The sequence below is a fragment of the Populus alba genome, chromosome 14 (assembly GCF_005239225.2).
Source record: "Populus alba chromosome 14, ASM523922v2, whole genome shotgun sequence".
NCBI lineage: Eukaryota > Viridiplantae > Streptophyta > Magnoliopsida > Malpighiales > Salicaceae > Populus > Populus alba.
The window spans coordinates 284,949-300,069 of NC_133297.1; the positions used below are offsets into that span (position 1 = coordinate 284,949).

At 35.2% G+C, this 15,121-nt stretch overlaps 1 protein-coding gene and 1 pseudogene across 1 annotated transcript; one reads left to right on the forward strand and one right to left on the reverse strand.

Annotated features, from left to right (window-relative positions):
* The first annotated feature begins 7,661 nt into the window (after nt 1-7,661).
* On the forward strand, nt 7,662-10,066 carry LOC118059318 (uncharacterized; annotated as a pseudogene).
* Nucleotides 10,067-10,705: 639 nt separating this feature from the next.
* On the reverse strand, nt 10,706-13,659 carry LOC118059322 (cytokinin riboside 5'-monophosphate phosphoribohydrolase LOG8). The gene is made up of 7 exons (XM_035072169.2): nt 13,502-13,659; nt 13,321-13,418; nt 13,172-13,202; nt 12,979-13,078; nt 12,796-12,866; nt 11,059-11,202; nt 10,706-10,971 (listed from the first exon to the last, which is right to left on the reverse strand). The coding sequence occupies exons 1-7, from the start codon at nt 13,595-13,597 to the stop codon at nt 10,897-10,899; spliced, it is 615 nt and encodes a 204-aa protein (XP_034928060.1). The 5' UTR covers nt 13,598-13,659; the 3' UTR covers nt 10,706-10,896.
* Nucleotides 13,660-15,121: the final 1,462 nt, after the last annotated feature.

The window sequence follows — 15,121 nt, forward strand, 5'->3', positions numbered from 1 at the left end:
TACTTTTTGTCAAATTGGAGGACTAAATTGAAAGTGTTAAATTCTCTTATCTATACAGTAATTATGTCCATAATTCATATGTTATTCTGTTCAGAATCTCGGAATATGCTCTAGGGACCAATTTGTAATTTTCCAAAGTTCGGGGACTAAACTGTAATTTTCAGAAATTGAGGGACCAAATTGAATTTTCGTCATCTTCAACCTCAAACCCAGAATTTCAACAGAGCACCTACTGTTATCCCCTGATTTCTAACACAAATTCACCATTTAAACAAAATCATAACTCAAAATCATCATAATCTTCCAAAATCAACTTAATAATCAATTACCCACAACAATCAACCCCTAACCTTCAATTTAATTCATCAATTAAACCCAAAACACAAATTCTCAAAACCCTAACATTCATCAAAACTAAAATTAAAGCTTAGTTAACATATTATACACATTAAACAACCTAAATCTTACCTTTTTTCACTTATTTCCTCCAATTCTCTTCCTTTTTCCCTTATTTTCCCATCTTTTCTCTTCTTCTTCTTTCCTTTCTCACTTCTGCAGATTCTCTTCCTCTCAAAATCAGATTTCTATTATTTTTCTTTTTATACTTCCTATTTATATTTATCAACTATTTATCCAATTACTATTATACCCCTCATTCATTTATTCCCACATCTAAGCCTTCAATGGGTTTCTAGGCTTTTCCTATCCCTTTAATATAAAACATCACAATCTCCCCACCTTATAAAAGTTTCGTCCTCGAAACTTAATAGAAAAGATTGAATACTTACCGAGATTATCGAAAAGATAAGGATACTCCTCACGCATCTTATCCTCGAGCTCCCATGTCGCTTCCTCACGTGAATGGCCTTTCCATTTCACTTTCACTGAAGCTATGTCCTTCGACCTAAGCTTCCTCACTTGTCGGTCAACCATAGCTTCCGGTTGCACCTCATAAACCATATCATCCCTCAAGTCAATGGGATGAACCTCTAATACATGTGACGGATCTGACATATATTTCCTTAACATGAAAACATGAAATACCGGATGAATAGCAGACAAGTTTGGTGGTAATGCTAACCTATAAGCAACTACCCCAACTCTCTCCAGAATCTCATACGGTCCAATGAATCGAGGACTCAACTTGCCTTTCTTCCCAAACCTGAATACTCCTTTTGTAGGTGATATCTTTAAGAACACGCAATCACCCACTGAAAACTCTAAGTCACGCCTTCTTCTATCCGCATAACTTTTTTGTCTACTCTGAGCTGTTTGAAGCTTCTTTCTAATTACCTCAATCTTCTCTGAGGTAATCTGAATCAACTCCGGTCCCATTAGCTTCTTCTCACCAACCTCAAACCAATAAACTGGTGATCTACACTTTCGTCCATACAAAGCCTCATAAGGTGTCATCTCTATGCTAGCCTGATAACTGTTGTTGTAAGCAAATTCCACTAATGGTAGGAACTTACTCCAACCAACTCCAAAATCCATAACACAAGCCCGTAGCATATCCTCCAAGGTCTGAATAGTCCTCTCAGACTGACCATCTGTCTGAGGGTGAAAAGCTGTACTCAACTGCACTTTAGTACCCATAGCTTCTTGAAATTTCACCTAAAATCGTGATGTAAACTGTGGACCTCTATCAGACACTATCGAGACTGACACTCCATGCAACCGTACAATCTCACTAATAAACAATTCCGCCAACTTTGCATATCCATAAGTAATCTTAACTGGCAGAAAATGGGCTGATTTTGTCAACCTGTCAACAATCACCCATATTGAATCATAACCCTCCTGACTCCTAGGCAATCCTGTCACAAAGTCCATTGTGATCCTCTCCCACTTCCATTCTGGAATCAACAATGGTTGTAACAATCCAGGAGGTTTCTGGTGTTCACCCTTTACCCTCTGACAGGTCAAACACCTAGAAACAAAATCTGCTACATCAGCCTTCATCTTATTCCACCAATAACACACCTTAAGGTCTTTATACATCTTGGTGGAACCTGGATGCATTGTGTAAACTGTCTGATGTGCCTATATCATCAATTCTCTCCTCAGATCATTTACATCAGGTACACAAAGCCTATCCCTATATCTGAGCACATCATCATCACCAATCACAAAACCTGCAGCCTTACCCTGCTCAACCTCATTTCTAATCCTGAGTAGTGAATCATCTTTATTCTGAGCTGCTTTTATCTTATCAAACAAATCTGACTTAACCTGAAAATGAGCAATCATTGCTCAAGCTTCACTAAGATCAAATCTGACTCCTTCATCCACTAACTCATGCAGCTCCCTAATCAGAGGTCTTCGTACCTCTTGAATATGAGCTAAGCTTCCTGATGATTTTCTACTCAAAGCATCGACAACTACATTTGCCCTACCTGGGTGGTACTGTATGGTACAATCATAATCCTTTAGTAGTTCCATCCATCTTCTCTGCCTCAGGTTTAGATCCCTCTGCTGAAAGATGTATTTTAAGCTCTTGTGATCTGTAAAGATCTCACAAGTTTCACCATACAAGTAGTGCCTCCAAATCTTCAAAGCAAAAATTACAGCTGCCATCTCTAAATCACGTGTAGGATAGTTCTGTTCATGCTTCTTCAGCTGTCGTGAAGCATAGGCAATAACCTTGCCATGCTGCATTAGAACACATCCTAACCCCACTCTCGAAGCATCACAATACACTGTGTAACCACCAGAACCTGATGGTACTGCTAGAATAGGCACTGTAGTCAATCTCTCCTTCAACTCTAAGAAACTTTTCTCACAAGCTTCAGATCACTGAAACTTAACATTTTTCTGCATTAACTTAGTCAATGGTGCAGAAATTCGAGAAAAGTTCTCCACAAACCTCCGATAGTAGTCGGCCAAACCTAAGAAACTTCTAATCTCTGTCGCCGAAGTAGGCCTAAGCCACTGCTTAACTGCCTCAATCTTTTGAGGATCAACCTCAATCCCATTCCTTGACACTACATGCCCAAGAAATGCTACACTCTCCAACCAAAACTCACTCTTTGAGAACTTTCCATACAACTGATGATCTCGCAGAGTTTGAAGCACCATTCTCAAATGCTGCTTATGCTCCTCTCTAGACCTCGAATACACCAAAATATCATCAATAAAAACTATCACAAATCGATCAATAAATTGGCCAAACACTCTATTCATCAAGTCCATAAAAGCCACTGGTGCATTCGTCAACCCAAAAGACATCACTAAGAACTCATAATGACCATACCGAGTTCTAAACGTTGTCTTTGAAATGTCTGCCTCCTTAATCCTCAACTGATGATACCTAGATCGAAGATCGATCTTAGAAAAGAATTGAGCTCCCTGTAACTGATCAAACAAATCATCTATACGAGGGAGTGGGTATCTATTTTGAATTGTCACCCGATTCAATTGCCTATAATCTATACACAACCTCAATGACCCATCTTTCTTCTTCACAAACAACACCGGAGCTCCCCAAAGGGACACACTTGGTCGGATGAACTTTTTATCCAATAAATCCTGCAGCTGCTCCTTTAACTCTCTCAATTCTGCTGGCGCGATTCTATATGGTGCCATTGATATTGGTTCGGTACCCGGAACCAAATCAATACAAAACTCAATCTCCCTATACGGAGGCAATCCAGGTAAGTCATCGGGAAATACATCGATAAACTCCCTTACTATAGGGACTTCCTCTAACTGGGGAACTTCTTTCTCTACATCCACTATATATGCTAGGTAGCACTGTACCCCTTTTCGGGCCATTTTCCTCGAGATAGCCGACAACATAATTGATGGAGACCCAATCTTATCTCCTTGAAATACCAACCCAACTTCTTGATCTAGATCAAACATTATTTTCTTACCCCAACAATTTACCGAAGCCCTATGCTTAGCCAACCAATCCATTCCTAAAATCACATCAAAATCAACCATATCTAAGACATTTAAGTCTCCCATAAAGATCTTATCTCTAATCTCTATTTCACAACCCAGATACACATACTTTACTAATATTAACTCATCTAAGGGAGTGGAGACTGAAATGGGGGATGTTAACAATGTTGGTTGTTTATCTAACCTCATGGCAAAATATGAGGACACAAACAAATGAGTTGCACTCGTATTAAACAAAACTTTTGCTTCAAAAGAGCAAACAGGAAGAACATGTTGAGGTGCGGATGTACTGCCCTACCTCCTATACCTTGCATTTCTAAACTACACAATAAGGACATCATCTTTATCATCATCTACCCTAACAATTGTTCGTCTATTCCTCGACATTTCCTAAAATAAAAGTGAGAGCACTTAAGTCATGCTGGAACAATAGCATGATGATTTTCACAGAATTATAGGAAAGCATATCTATCACAAGGAAGAAGACATACTTGATGAGAATTTAAAATTTCAAAAACAACAAACAAGACGATACGGATCCTAATGCTCCACTTATTATGAAATTAATTATATTATTGTTTCTTTAACCTTAAACTCTGATACCAAGTTTGTCACGACCCGAATCCCGGATCCATGACCGGCACATAGGCAAGGTTCCCCTCCAAGGTTCCAAACCTATGCGAACCCAAACTTACATACAATCTTCTGAACAACCCAATCAGAGTTTAACACAACATTAACAACAAATTAACTTCATAACATAATTTGATTGTCTTAATACAAGAGTTAATATAATTTCATAGTTTTGGAGCACTAACTTGACATAAAAAGAAAGATACAAATTACAATCAAAAGTAGGTTCGGAAGGTTCAACAAAATTAACCCGCTATCAAGCTATAAGCCTGAAAAGAATAAATAATGAGAGGGTGAGTTCAACAACTCAGTGAGTAGATAACGTTCAATATACACACACGAGGTAATATAGCAATGAGAAATATATATATATATATATATATAAGTTTGGCTTTAGTTCTTATACGAAAGTTTATCAAATAGGCCATAACAAGAATATCATATGGTAGAACTCGTCAGAAAATCAAAATGCAATGAGCATGAGGCTCCGTACTGTTAGATGATCAGTCCACACAGGTTGGTGTCTCCCCCGACCAACTAGGGTTCAGATACGATGTGCACAAAGACTAACATTACCCTGTTAGCATGGGTATTCTGACTGACATACCATATGTTCATAATCATAATCAAACAAACATATTCATATCTCAAAGCTCAACTCATGACATCAATCAAATGAGGAGCTATCAATTCAGAATTCACTTCAAAATACGTATTGGTTCATATCAAGAATTCAGATTCAATAATTGATCATGCTTTATCATAACAAGGATAATAATCAATATATATTATCAAGAAGCATGATCCAATTCATATTAACAAATCAAAAATTTATAGTATTTCTCATGCATATGGAAAATTATCCACTCACCTGACTCAAAAGCAAACAGAAGCCAAAAGCAGACACTGAAGAAAATCCTACTAACGTCCCGTCGGTAGAATATCAGGATTATCTGAATACAAAGGAAACATTTTCAAGAACGACTCGAAAGAACATATAATCTATTTAATACACTTAACTAAGGGTGTATTCCGTAATCCTATATGTTTTTAAACTAACTAGTCACTTTTATCAAAAACCCAAAATCTAACGGTTTTCCCGAAATCTAATCCATAATAAAAACAACTAATAAAATTGGTAATAATTCACTAAGTAACCCTTAATTATTCATCAAACTAATCTGCAAAAGCTAATATTACAGCTAGGGCCTAATCTGTAATTTTCCATATTTTTAGGGCCAAATTGTAACTTTTATCAAATGGAGGACCAAACTGAAATTTGTCATAAATCCATGAATATACTGAAATTATGACCTCAATTAATCCTCAATTCTGTCCAGGATGTATCATTATGCTCCAGGGATCATTCTGGAATTTTACTAAATTTTTAGGGTTAAATTGTACTTTTTGTCAAATTGGAGGACTAAATTGAAAGTGTTAAATTCTCTTATCTATACAGTAATTATGTCCATAATTCATATGTTATTCTGTTCAGAATCTCGGAATATGCTCTAGGGACCAATTTGTAATTTTCCAAAGTTCGGGGACTAAACTGTAATTTTCAGAAATTGAGGGACCAAATTGAATTTTCGTCATCTTCAACCTCAAACCCAGAATTTCAACAGATCACCTACTGTTATCCCCTGATTTCTAACACAAATTCACCATTTAAACAAAATCATAACTCAAAATCATCATAATCTTCCAAAATCAACTTAATAATCAATTACCCACAACAATCAACCCCTAACCTTCAATTTAATTCATCAATTAAACCCAAAACACAAATTCTCAAAACCCTAACATTCATCAAAACTAAAATTAAAGCTTAGTTAACATATTATACACATTAAACAACCTAAATCTTACCTTTTTTCACTTATTTCCTCCAATTCTCTTCCTTTTTCCCTTATTTTCCCATCTTTTCTCTTGTGCTTCTTTCCTTTCTCACTTCTGCAGATTCTCTTCCTCTCAAAATCAGATTTCTATTATTTTTATTTTTTTACTTCCTATTTATATTTATCAACTATTTATCCAATTACTACTATACCCCCTCATTCATTTATTCCCACATCTAAGCCTTCAAGGGGTTTCTAGGCTTTTCCTATCCCTTTAATATAAAACATCACAGAAAGTTGGTCAACGGAAAAAAATTTCCGGTCAGCGGAAAACACTTTCTAGTCAACTGAAAACACTTTTCGGTCAACAGAAAACACTTTTCAGTCAATTTTAGTCAAAAAAAAAATTGACTTGGTTTTTAGGAGAGTGTTTTCTTTTAGCTGTATTTGTTTTCCGGAAAATGGTTTCCGGGAAAACACTTTCCAAACTTTCTTGTGTTTGTTTGCCAATAGAAAAGTTGGTCAATGGAAAACACTTTCCAGTAAAAGGAAAATTTGGCTTGGTTTTCAGGAAAGTGTTTTCCTGAAAAAATTGAGGGGAAAACACTTTCCGGAAGTTGTGAAAAATTTAGAAATGTCATTATTTGCTGATTATATCAAATTTGATCCTCAAACTTTTGATTGCTATATATATTTTTGTTTTGAATATTTATTTTTCAATTTCATCTCTTAAAATTTTATTTTTATATTAACTTTGGTCTTTATTTTTATAATTGTTATTTGCTTTTTTCTTATCATTTTTTTATTGAAATTTTTTATTTATCAAATTTGATCCTCATTCTTTTGATTGTTACTTATTTTATTTGAAATAATTTATGAAATGTTGATTATTATTATTTTAATTTCTTCATTTTTCATTTTTTTTTTAAATTTTTTAGATTTGATCCCTATTATTTTGATTATTATTTGTTTTATTTGAGATAATTTATGAAACTATATTTTTTTTTTTCAATTTCATTCTCATTCAACTTTTTAATTTGTAAGATTTGTTACTCATTATTTTAATAAACTTGAGAAAAATAAAATATTAATAAGTTATTTTCCAGCTCATTTTCCATGACATAACCAAACAATGAAAAATATTTTTTAGTTTATTTTTCATAACACTACCAAATATTAAAAAATATTTTTTCAAATTTATTTTTTTAGAATTTATTTTTTTAAAAAAAAAATTACTTTCCTGCGAACAAACAAACGTGACCTTAATTGATTTTTAGCCTTAATTGATTTTTCCTATAAGGTGCACAAATCTATGATTCTGATAAGGCACCTCTAATATTTCACTTGTGACACGAGAGCCTGTCCTTCTGTCTCCATGTCACTCTTATCTGACTTCACTTTCAGACAAGAAAAAATCACAGTTGACGGCAGTCTCTTTCTTTCCTTCTAACCCAAGCTTCACACTTTCAACACAAACACTCCATTCTATCTTCTTCTCCATTAAAGTTCATAACTTTATGCTGAATTCATATTAGATCTCACTAAATCTCACTGTTTTCACTCTCTCCATTTAAATTCACCTCATCAATCGGTACATCCTCTTCCGCTGCTTTCACTCTCTTCATTTCAATTTAAGTAAAACCTTGTTTAGCGGTCTCCTTCTTGCTTTGATTTCCTGTTTTTGCCTGTACTTGATTCTGTTATAAGTTAAGAAAAGATTGGATTTTGAAGGTAACCCATTATTGGATGTGGTCTAAGAAAACTTGGGTTGTTTTTGGTTTTTTGGATTGAGTTCAAGATCCGAATAGATTTTGGATTTGGGTTTTAAGGGTTAGAGAAAATCCATGAATGAAACCAATCTAGGAGCTGATCATATAGGGCAGAACTTGATAAAGTTGACAAGTAATTTATGCTTCTCAGTGTTTGTGGTCTCAGTTTTGATATTTACTGTTACTGCAATCACATACCAACCACCAAATCCATGGCTGGAATCAGCTCCAGCTTTCGCGAAACTCTTTACACAAACTGAGAATGCCACTTTTAAAATTGAGGATTCTGTTGTCAAAACTGGTGAGGATTTGCAAACTGGGACTGCCCCTGCTGTCCCTCCTACTGCTGATATCAAGCCAATTACTGAGTAGGTGATCAAGAGAAAGGAGGAGGAAGTGAGCGATATGACCCTCAAGTCATCTGGTCGTGAGCATTTGGAGGTAGTGAATTGTTCGGATCCAAGGGTTTTGATTACGGTTGAGAAGTTCAATTTGTGGCTGTTTAAGTCAGTTGTGTTTTTGCATTATCAAACTCCGGTTAATGGATCGAAGCAGGATGAGTTTGACGTGTCATGGACGTTTGGGAATAAGAAAGAGAAGTCGTAGAGGAAGTATAGGGATTTTAGGAGGTTTAAGTTTGTAATTAAAGAGAATTGTTCTTACAAAATTGTGCATGCTGATGGTTGGCATTCTGGTTTCAACGCCAGAAGGATTAGAGTTAATTCCTCCAGGAGTGGTAGAAATAATCCGAAAATTGCACCATTGGTTCAGGACAATGAGATAAATGAGACAAGTCCAAGATTGGGATCTGAAACGAACTTTAGAAATAGGAAGTACTTGTATTATTCTAGAGGAGGGGATTATTGTAAGGGAATGAATCAGTACACGTGTGAGTTCTTACGGGGGTTGGGGGAGGCCATGTATTTGAACAGGACATTTGTCATGGACTTGAGCATGTACTTGGCAGGTAGTTATAATCCGGATGGGAAGGATCAGGAGGGGACGGATTTTAGGTTTTATTTTGATTTTGAGCATCTTAAGGAGGCGGCGTCAATTGCCGAAGAGGGTGAACTTTTGAGAGATTGGAAGAAATGGAATCGCTCCCGTAAGAAGAAAGATCCAGTTAAGAAGGTTGTGGCCCATAAGATGACACCAATGCAACCAAGGAAAGTTAAGAGCACAATCATATGGAGGCAATTTGGTGGTCAGGAGCCGGAAAATTATTGGCATAGGATGTGTGAAGGGCGGGCTGCAAAGTACATTCAGAGACCGTGGCATGCAGTTTGGAAATCAAAAAGATTGATGAATGTTGTTACAGACATCAGTGGGAGAATGGACTGGGATTTTGGTACATGTGGTTCGTAGGGAGAAAGCTCAAAATAAAGAGCTGTGGCCACATTTGGATGCCGATACATCACCCTACGAGCTTGTTACAAAGCTTCAAGGGATGATTCAACCTTGGAGGAATCTGTGTATAGCAACCAATGAGCCATTCTACAATTACTTTGATAAATTGAGGTCTCACTTCAAGGTCCATTTAATTGGTGATTACAAGGAATTGTGGACAAATTCTTTTGAATAATGGTCACCCAGTTGAGTTTGACGGATACATGAGAGTGGCTATGGATACTGAGGCTCTTTACAGAGCACAAACTCGCGTGGAAACATTTTATAACTTGACCAGCGACTGCAAGGATGGAATCAATACATGCTAGTGAGGTTTGGGTGCTACTTTTTTTCTTTTCCATAAAAATGATTCATGTCACTCGTTTTCTTGATTCAGCCACGGAATGATACAAATTGAGCTCATTTTAGACCTTTATTTTTTTATTTGATTGTTCTTTTATTTCATTGGCCATTGGCATTTCCTGTTGATCATGACAACTCTATATCTGTAAAATATAAGTTCATTTTCGTGGTCTTTATCTGCTCTGCGCTTTTTTCTCAAAGTGAATCAAGAACCTTTTCATTTCATCACACTGATAGCAAGCTGTGCATGCATCTGTATTTAATTTGTCCTGCCCCTTTATTATCCTCTGAAGAGGTGAACAAATGCTGTTTTTATTTCCCATCTCACGTGGCGTACCCATTTGATGTTTTTGAAGTAAAATACACTGGATTTCTTATAAATGGTTGTTAAAAGGTTGAGAAAGAGTTTCTTTAGGTTTTCGTTAATTCATCCGAAATTGGGTTGCATGTTGTATCTCTCACTACTCAAAGAAGGTTTGAAACAGGAGAGATCAGCTTTTACATAACCCGAAACAGAATCAGAGTGAGATTCTTACCCGTTTCCTTGTTGTGAACTTCATGAGGACGTTCCTGCACCTGCTTCTGCATGCAGTGTCGACTATGTACCATTCCAGAACTAGCAGTTAGCGTTATTTCCACTTTGATGAGTAGTGATCTTAGCTCATGAAAATTACAGGAAATTATGTGATGCTTGCATGTGAGATTATTGAGATGTTTATGGCCTGTACGTGTGATTTTATCATTCACTTCTGTATGCCTAAAGCAAGTGAATGTTTTCAAGTGATTTACTCATTCTGAAGTAAAAAAATATAGCCATCACAAGAGGGTTTTGCATGCATAAATACCACTTATTCCTATTTAATACATCATTTTTGTGCATTATATCCTTCAATTTACGTTGGGGAGGCTTGCACACGCACTTCAAGCAATCAGTTGTAAAATTATCATCACAAGAAGAAGAGAAATATTTTTCCTCTTTGAAGATCTGAAGAAGCAAACAGCTACAAATTTCCATTGCACCCTTCTACTTTCCAGCTATGACTTGGTGCTACTTGTTCATGGAGAGGTATATAATCCTACAAAGAACACATGGAACAAAGAGTTAAAGCAAGAGAACCGGTATATAATCTGTAGCATATGAGATGAGCAGTGCATGTCTGTACCTCCATTTTCTGGATTAGCTCTGTAGCCGTCCTTGCAGATATGACAATTTTCCTGGCTGAAGGTCCAATAAATCCTTCTTCTACGCCTTTGTCAAAAAACCCAAGCAAGCTATCATAGTACCCATCAACATTTAATAGACCCACCTGTATTTATTTATTTTCCCCATTTAATTTGAGAAATAGGAAGAGATAGATTCAACAATGCTTATCAAAGAAATCGTTGAAATTCATTCAACATAATTTCACAAACCCCCCTGCTGATATCCTAAAACAACAATTTTACCTCATGCAAGTTCTTAGAAGCTAGGGTGGTGATTTTCCACACCATTTTCTTATACTGTCACACCTAAATAGAGGTAATATGCCACACCATTAATTATTAAAAATATTAATTTGCTCGAGGAAGGAAAAAAATAATAAAATTTTAATTTAAAAAAAAAAAACACTTGCATGAATCACCACCCTAAAAGCCGATTGTAGAGCGTAGAAAGTCGGTTTTGAAATCCCACAGCAGCCTAATAGGCCGTCACAAATGCTTTAGCATCATGTGAGCGTAACACCGACGTTGGTTTTAACCAGTCAGCGTATTTTTATATTATCTTTCAAATTAGTTGCTGGTGAAGATGATTGATTTAAACATTAAATTAAAATTCTTGAAGCTAATAAAGTCAAGCCTCCCTTTGCCCTGTTATCACTTCTTGTCAAATAATTAAGGCTCAACTTGATTTGAGTTGCATACATTGCATCTCCTACTGATCGCTTTGACAATGAGCAGTTAAAAACACTGAAAACAAACACTTGCTAAAGCAAAGATTAAGCTTTAACCACGTGCCTAAAAATGGGTGCCAAGTCTTATTCATGATCCTCCAGCCAGCTAGCCCCCTCCGTATTTGGACGATTGTCAAGTTTACTGCCTATAGCCAGACTGATAACCACAAAGTCACAAACTGCTAATATCTTCCCTGATTTGATGGTTTTGAATAACTTTTAGTGAAAACAATAGCTTTTAGAAAAGTGATTTGCTTTTTCAACATCATCAACATGGCCTTTTAATCCCGTTTCCTGGTCAGTGTTTGGTTTATGAAATATGGGATTTGAAAATCGTAGCACTCCAGCTACCTGCCAGAGCTTGAATCCTGGCCAATGTTCATATGGGAACGAGGGCACCGCTGCGATGCAATCCGTGTTCCTAAACCAGAAACAAAAAGCATCCCATTCCTCTCAGCACCATACCAATCTCGACACCCCCGCCCCCTTCATATGACCTTCCATAATTGTGTATATTATGATCCCGATTTCCATTTCTCATATAACCTTGGTGAGCTTAATCATATTTTCAAGATTCATTAGCCCTTTAATCCAATCAACTAATCAATGTCAAAAGCATTATAATGACTCAAATTGCATTGCTAATACATTTTTTTATAGATATGAGATTGGATCTTGGATTTTTCATTAGTAACAATAACAAGTGGAGGCTAGCTATTAGGGTACTTCTGACTTGACTTACAACTTGGCCACTTATAATGTCGTCTACGATCGTTTACAAAACTTGTAATTTCTTAACCATGGGAATTAAAGCTTTTCAAAGATGAGGCTGCTAGCTAGCTAGCTCATTGCTGCTTCTTTCGAGTAAATTACACATTATTCTTACAATTTCTACGTGGATTAATTTCTCTATGTAACAAGTAGGAGATATCATATGAAGAAAAAGCAGATGCAAAATGAATTACTTACTGGCTTGTTATGGATTCCAAGCTGAGACCATGTTATCATCTCAAGCAACTCCTCAAAGGTTCCATACCCTCCTTCATTGATTAACCCAAAAAAACCCAGTGAGAACAGTAAGCAGTAATTAACAATCTTCTTTTCATCAACACTAAAATGCTTGAAGCTTGTGAGATTTGAACATGTAAATACCAGGAAGAGCAACGAAAGCATCAGCTCGCCGAGCCATCTCAGCCTTCCTTTCATGCATATCAGATACAATCAACACCTCTCCAACTGTGTGACCTGAAATCTGAGAACAAATCGTAATTATCATTCATGCAAACATGCATGTGCATGAGGAGGAAGATTGAAGTGAGTGTGGATCAGTTGAGGGTTCACATACCTCAATCGGTACAAGAGCTCTTGGGATAACACTATCCAAAAAACAAAAACAAAAACAAAAAACAAAAACAAAAAAATATTAATAACGAAATGAATTAAGAGTATAATGACTATATATATATACCATGATTCGAGATATCGGTGTCTTACCCTAAGACATGACATTCACCATCATAAACAGTCTGAGAAACAAGCCCCATCAGTCCAATACTCCCTCCTCCATACACTAAATCCATCTTCCTTTCAACCTGCGAATTCCCCTTTTCATAAAATACCCTCCAAATTCCAAAAAAAAAAAAGCTGAAAGAAAGAGAGTGAGGAGTATACTAACCAGCTCCCTTCCAAGATCAAGGGCTGCATCACTGAATATCCTTTTATTCCCTGACTTGCTTCCACAAAAGACACAAACACTTTTGAACTTTCCCATAATTGGTTCTCTATTCACCTCCAAAGAATTGATCACGATACAAAAGTCCTTCAACAAGTCTACACTTTTTTTGTATTATATAGCAAGAGAAGTGCTTAAGTAATCAAGAGCAAATTAATTATATCTTAGTCCCTGAGTTTCAATAGGACTATAACCTGGTCCTTCATATATATTTGAAAAGCTACAGGGAAAGAAAAATAAAAAAAAGTCTTTTGGCTATAGGGTAACATTTGGCTCTGTCTTGGATAGAAAAGATGAAGACTCTAAATTTAAACAGAAAAGATATATTTCCTCGTTCTTTCTATTTTAAAAATATAAAAATTCAATCTAAACACCAACAGTATAAGTGTTTGGAGAGAACAAATTGACATTTTAAGAAGACATAAATCAACAAGATTCAAGGGACTAATTTAAAGATCTTAAAACATGAAGGACTAAGCTATGAGTATATTGAAGATTCCAGGACTGAAAGACAATTCACAGAGTAATCGACGACTGTTCATGTAGGATAGGACCTATGACAAGGGAGCCATGATGGATGCTTCATGGTCCATCCAAAAAACAATAATGCAAACAATTGTTTTCAAGTCAGAGAAGATTCTACCTTTCTTTCCAATATCTTGTTTTGTATATCCATTTTGCTTGGCGGGCTCACCAATAATATATACTACTTTTTTTTTCTTGTTCTTCTTTTCCCTCTTTGAATTAGACATAAGCTCCTCTCCTCCTCCTTTAGATTTAAAAATAAATCCAATTAATTATAAAGGTCTAATTGAATTGATTAAATTTTAGATTTGATTTTTAAAAATTATTAATTTGAGTTTTATAAATCTTAAAATTACTGAAAATTTATATAATTATTAATTTTAGAATTCGATTAATTAATTGATATACATATAAATTGATACAAGTAATAATTGATAAAAAAAAAAATTCAATTTGAGTTTGTGTTTGGTGGTTGGTTTGTATCGAAAAAGCAGGTATACCTTACCTACTGTGCTGGCTAAGCAATAGTTTTGTTATCAAATTTTACTAACTAGGGTATGCTTAATTTCTTGTCTAGCCTAATATTGTATTAATTAAAAATATATTTTAGTTTGAGAAATTAAATTATTAAGTGAGGTTTTAATTATAATTTTATGTTATTCGTTTTCTTCTAATGAAATATCTTTTACTTGAAAATTAATTATATAGACTCACAAATGTATTATTTTAGAATTTTATTAATATAATTAGAAGGATAAAGAGTATGGAATTAGGTTAATTAAATTATAATATTATATCAAGTAATTATTTTAATTTTAAATAATCAATAATAATTTTATATTATTTTTTAATACTTGATATATAATTTGATCAAGAATCTTTCTGCATCCATATTTCTCTAATAAGGAATAAACTTAGGCTACCTTTTACTTCATCGGTGTAATATAGAACCCTTTTCCCCTAATTAACTTGACTTTTTTTCTGAATTTGTTGTCAAGAGCGTAATAAAAATTACGCTCTCTTTTACTTCATCAATTA

What these genes read in the sequence shown, in the direction of transcription:
- LOC118059322 (XM_035072169.2), bottom strand. Translation starts at nt 13,597, where the DNA reads ATGGGAAAGTTCAAAAGTGTTTGTGTCTTTTGTGGAAGCAAGTCAGGG. An exon ending in TTGATCTTGGAAGGGAGCTG is followed by an intron (nt 13,419 to 13,501) that starts GTTAGTATACTC and finishes GGGAATTCGCAG; the next exon opens with GTTGAAAGGAAGATGGATTT. An exon ending in AGCTAATCCAGAAAATGGAG is followed by an intron (nt 10,972 to 11,058) that starts GTACAGACATGC and finishes TGTTCTTTGTAG; the next exon opens with GATTATATACCTCTCCATGA.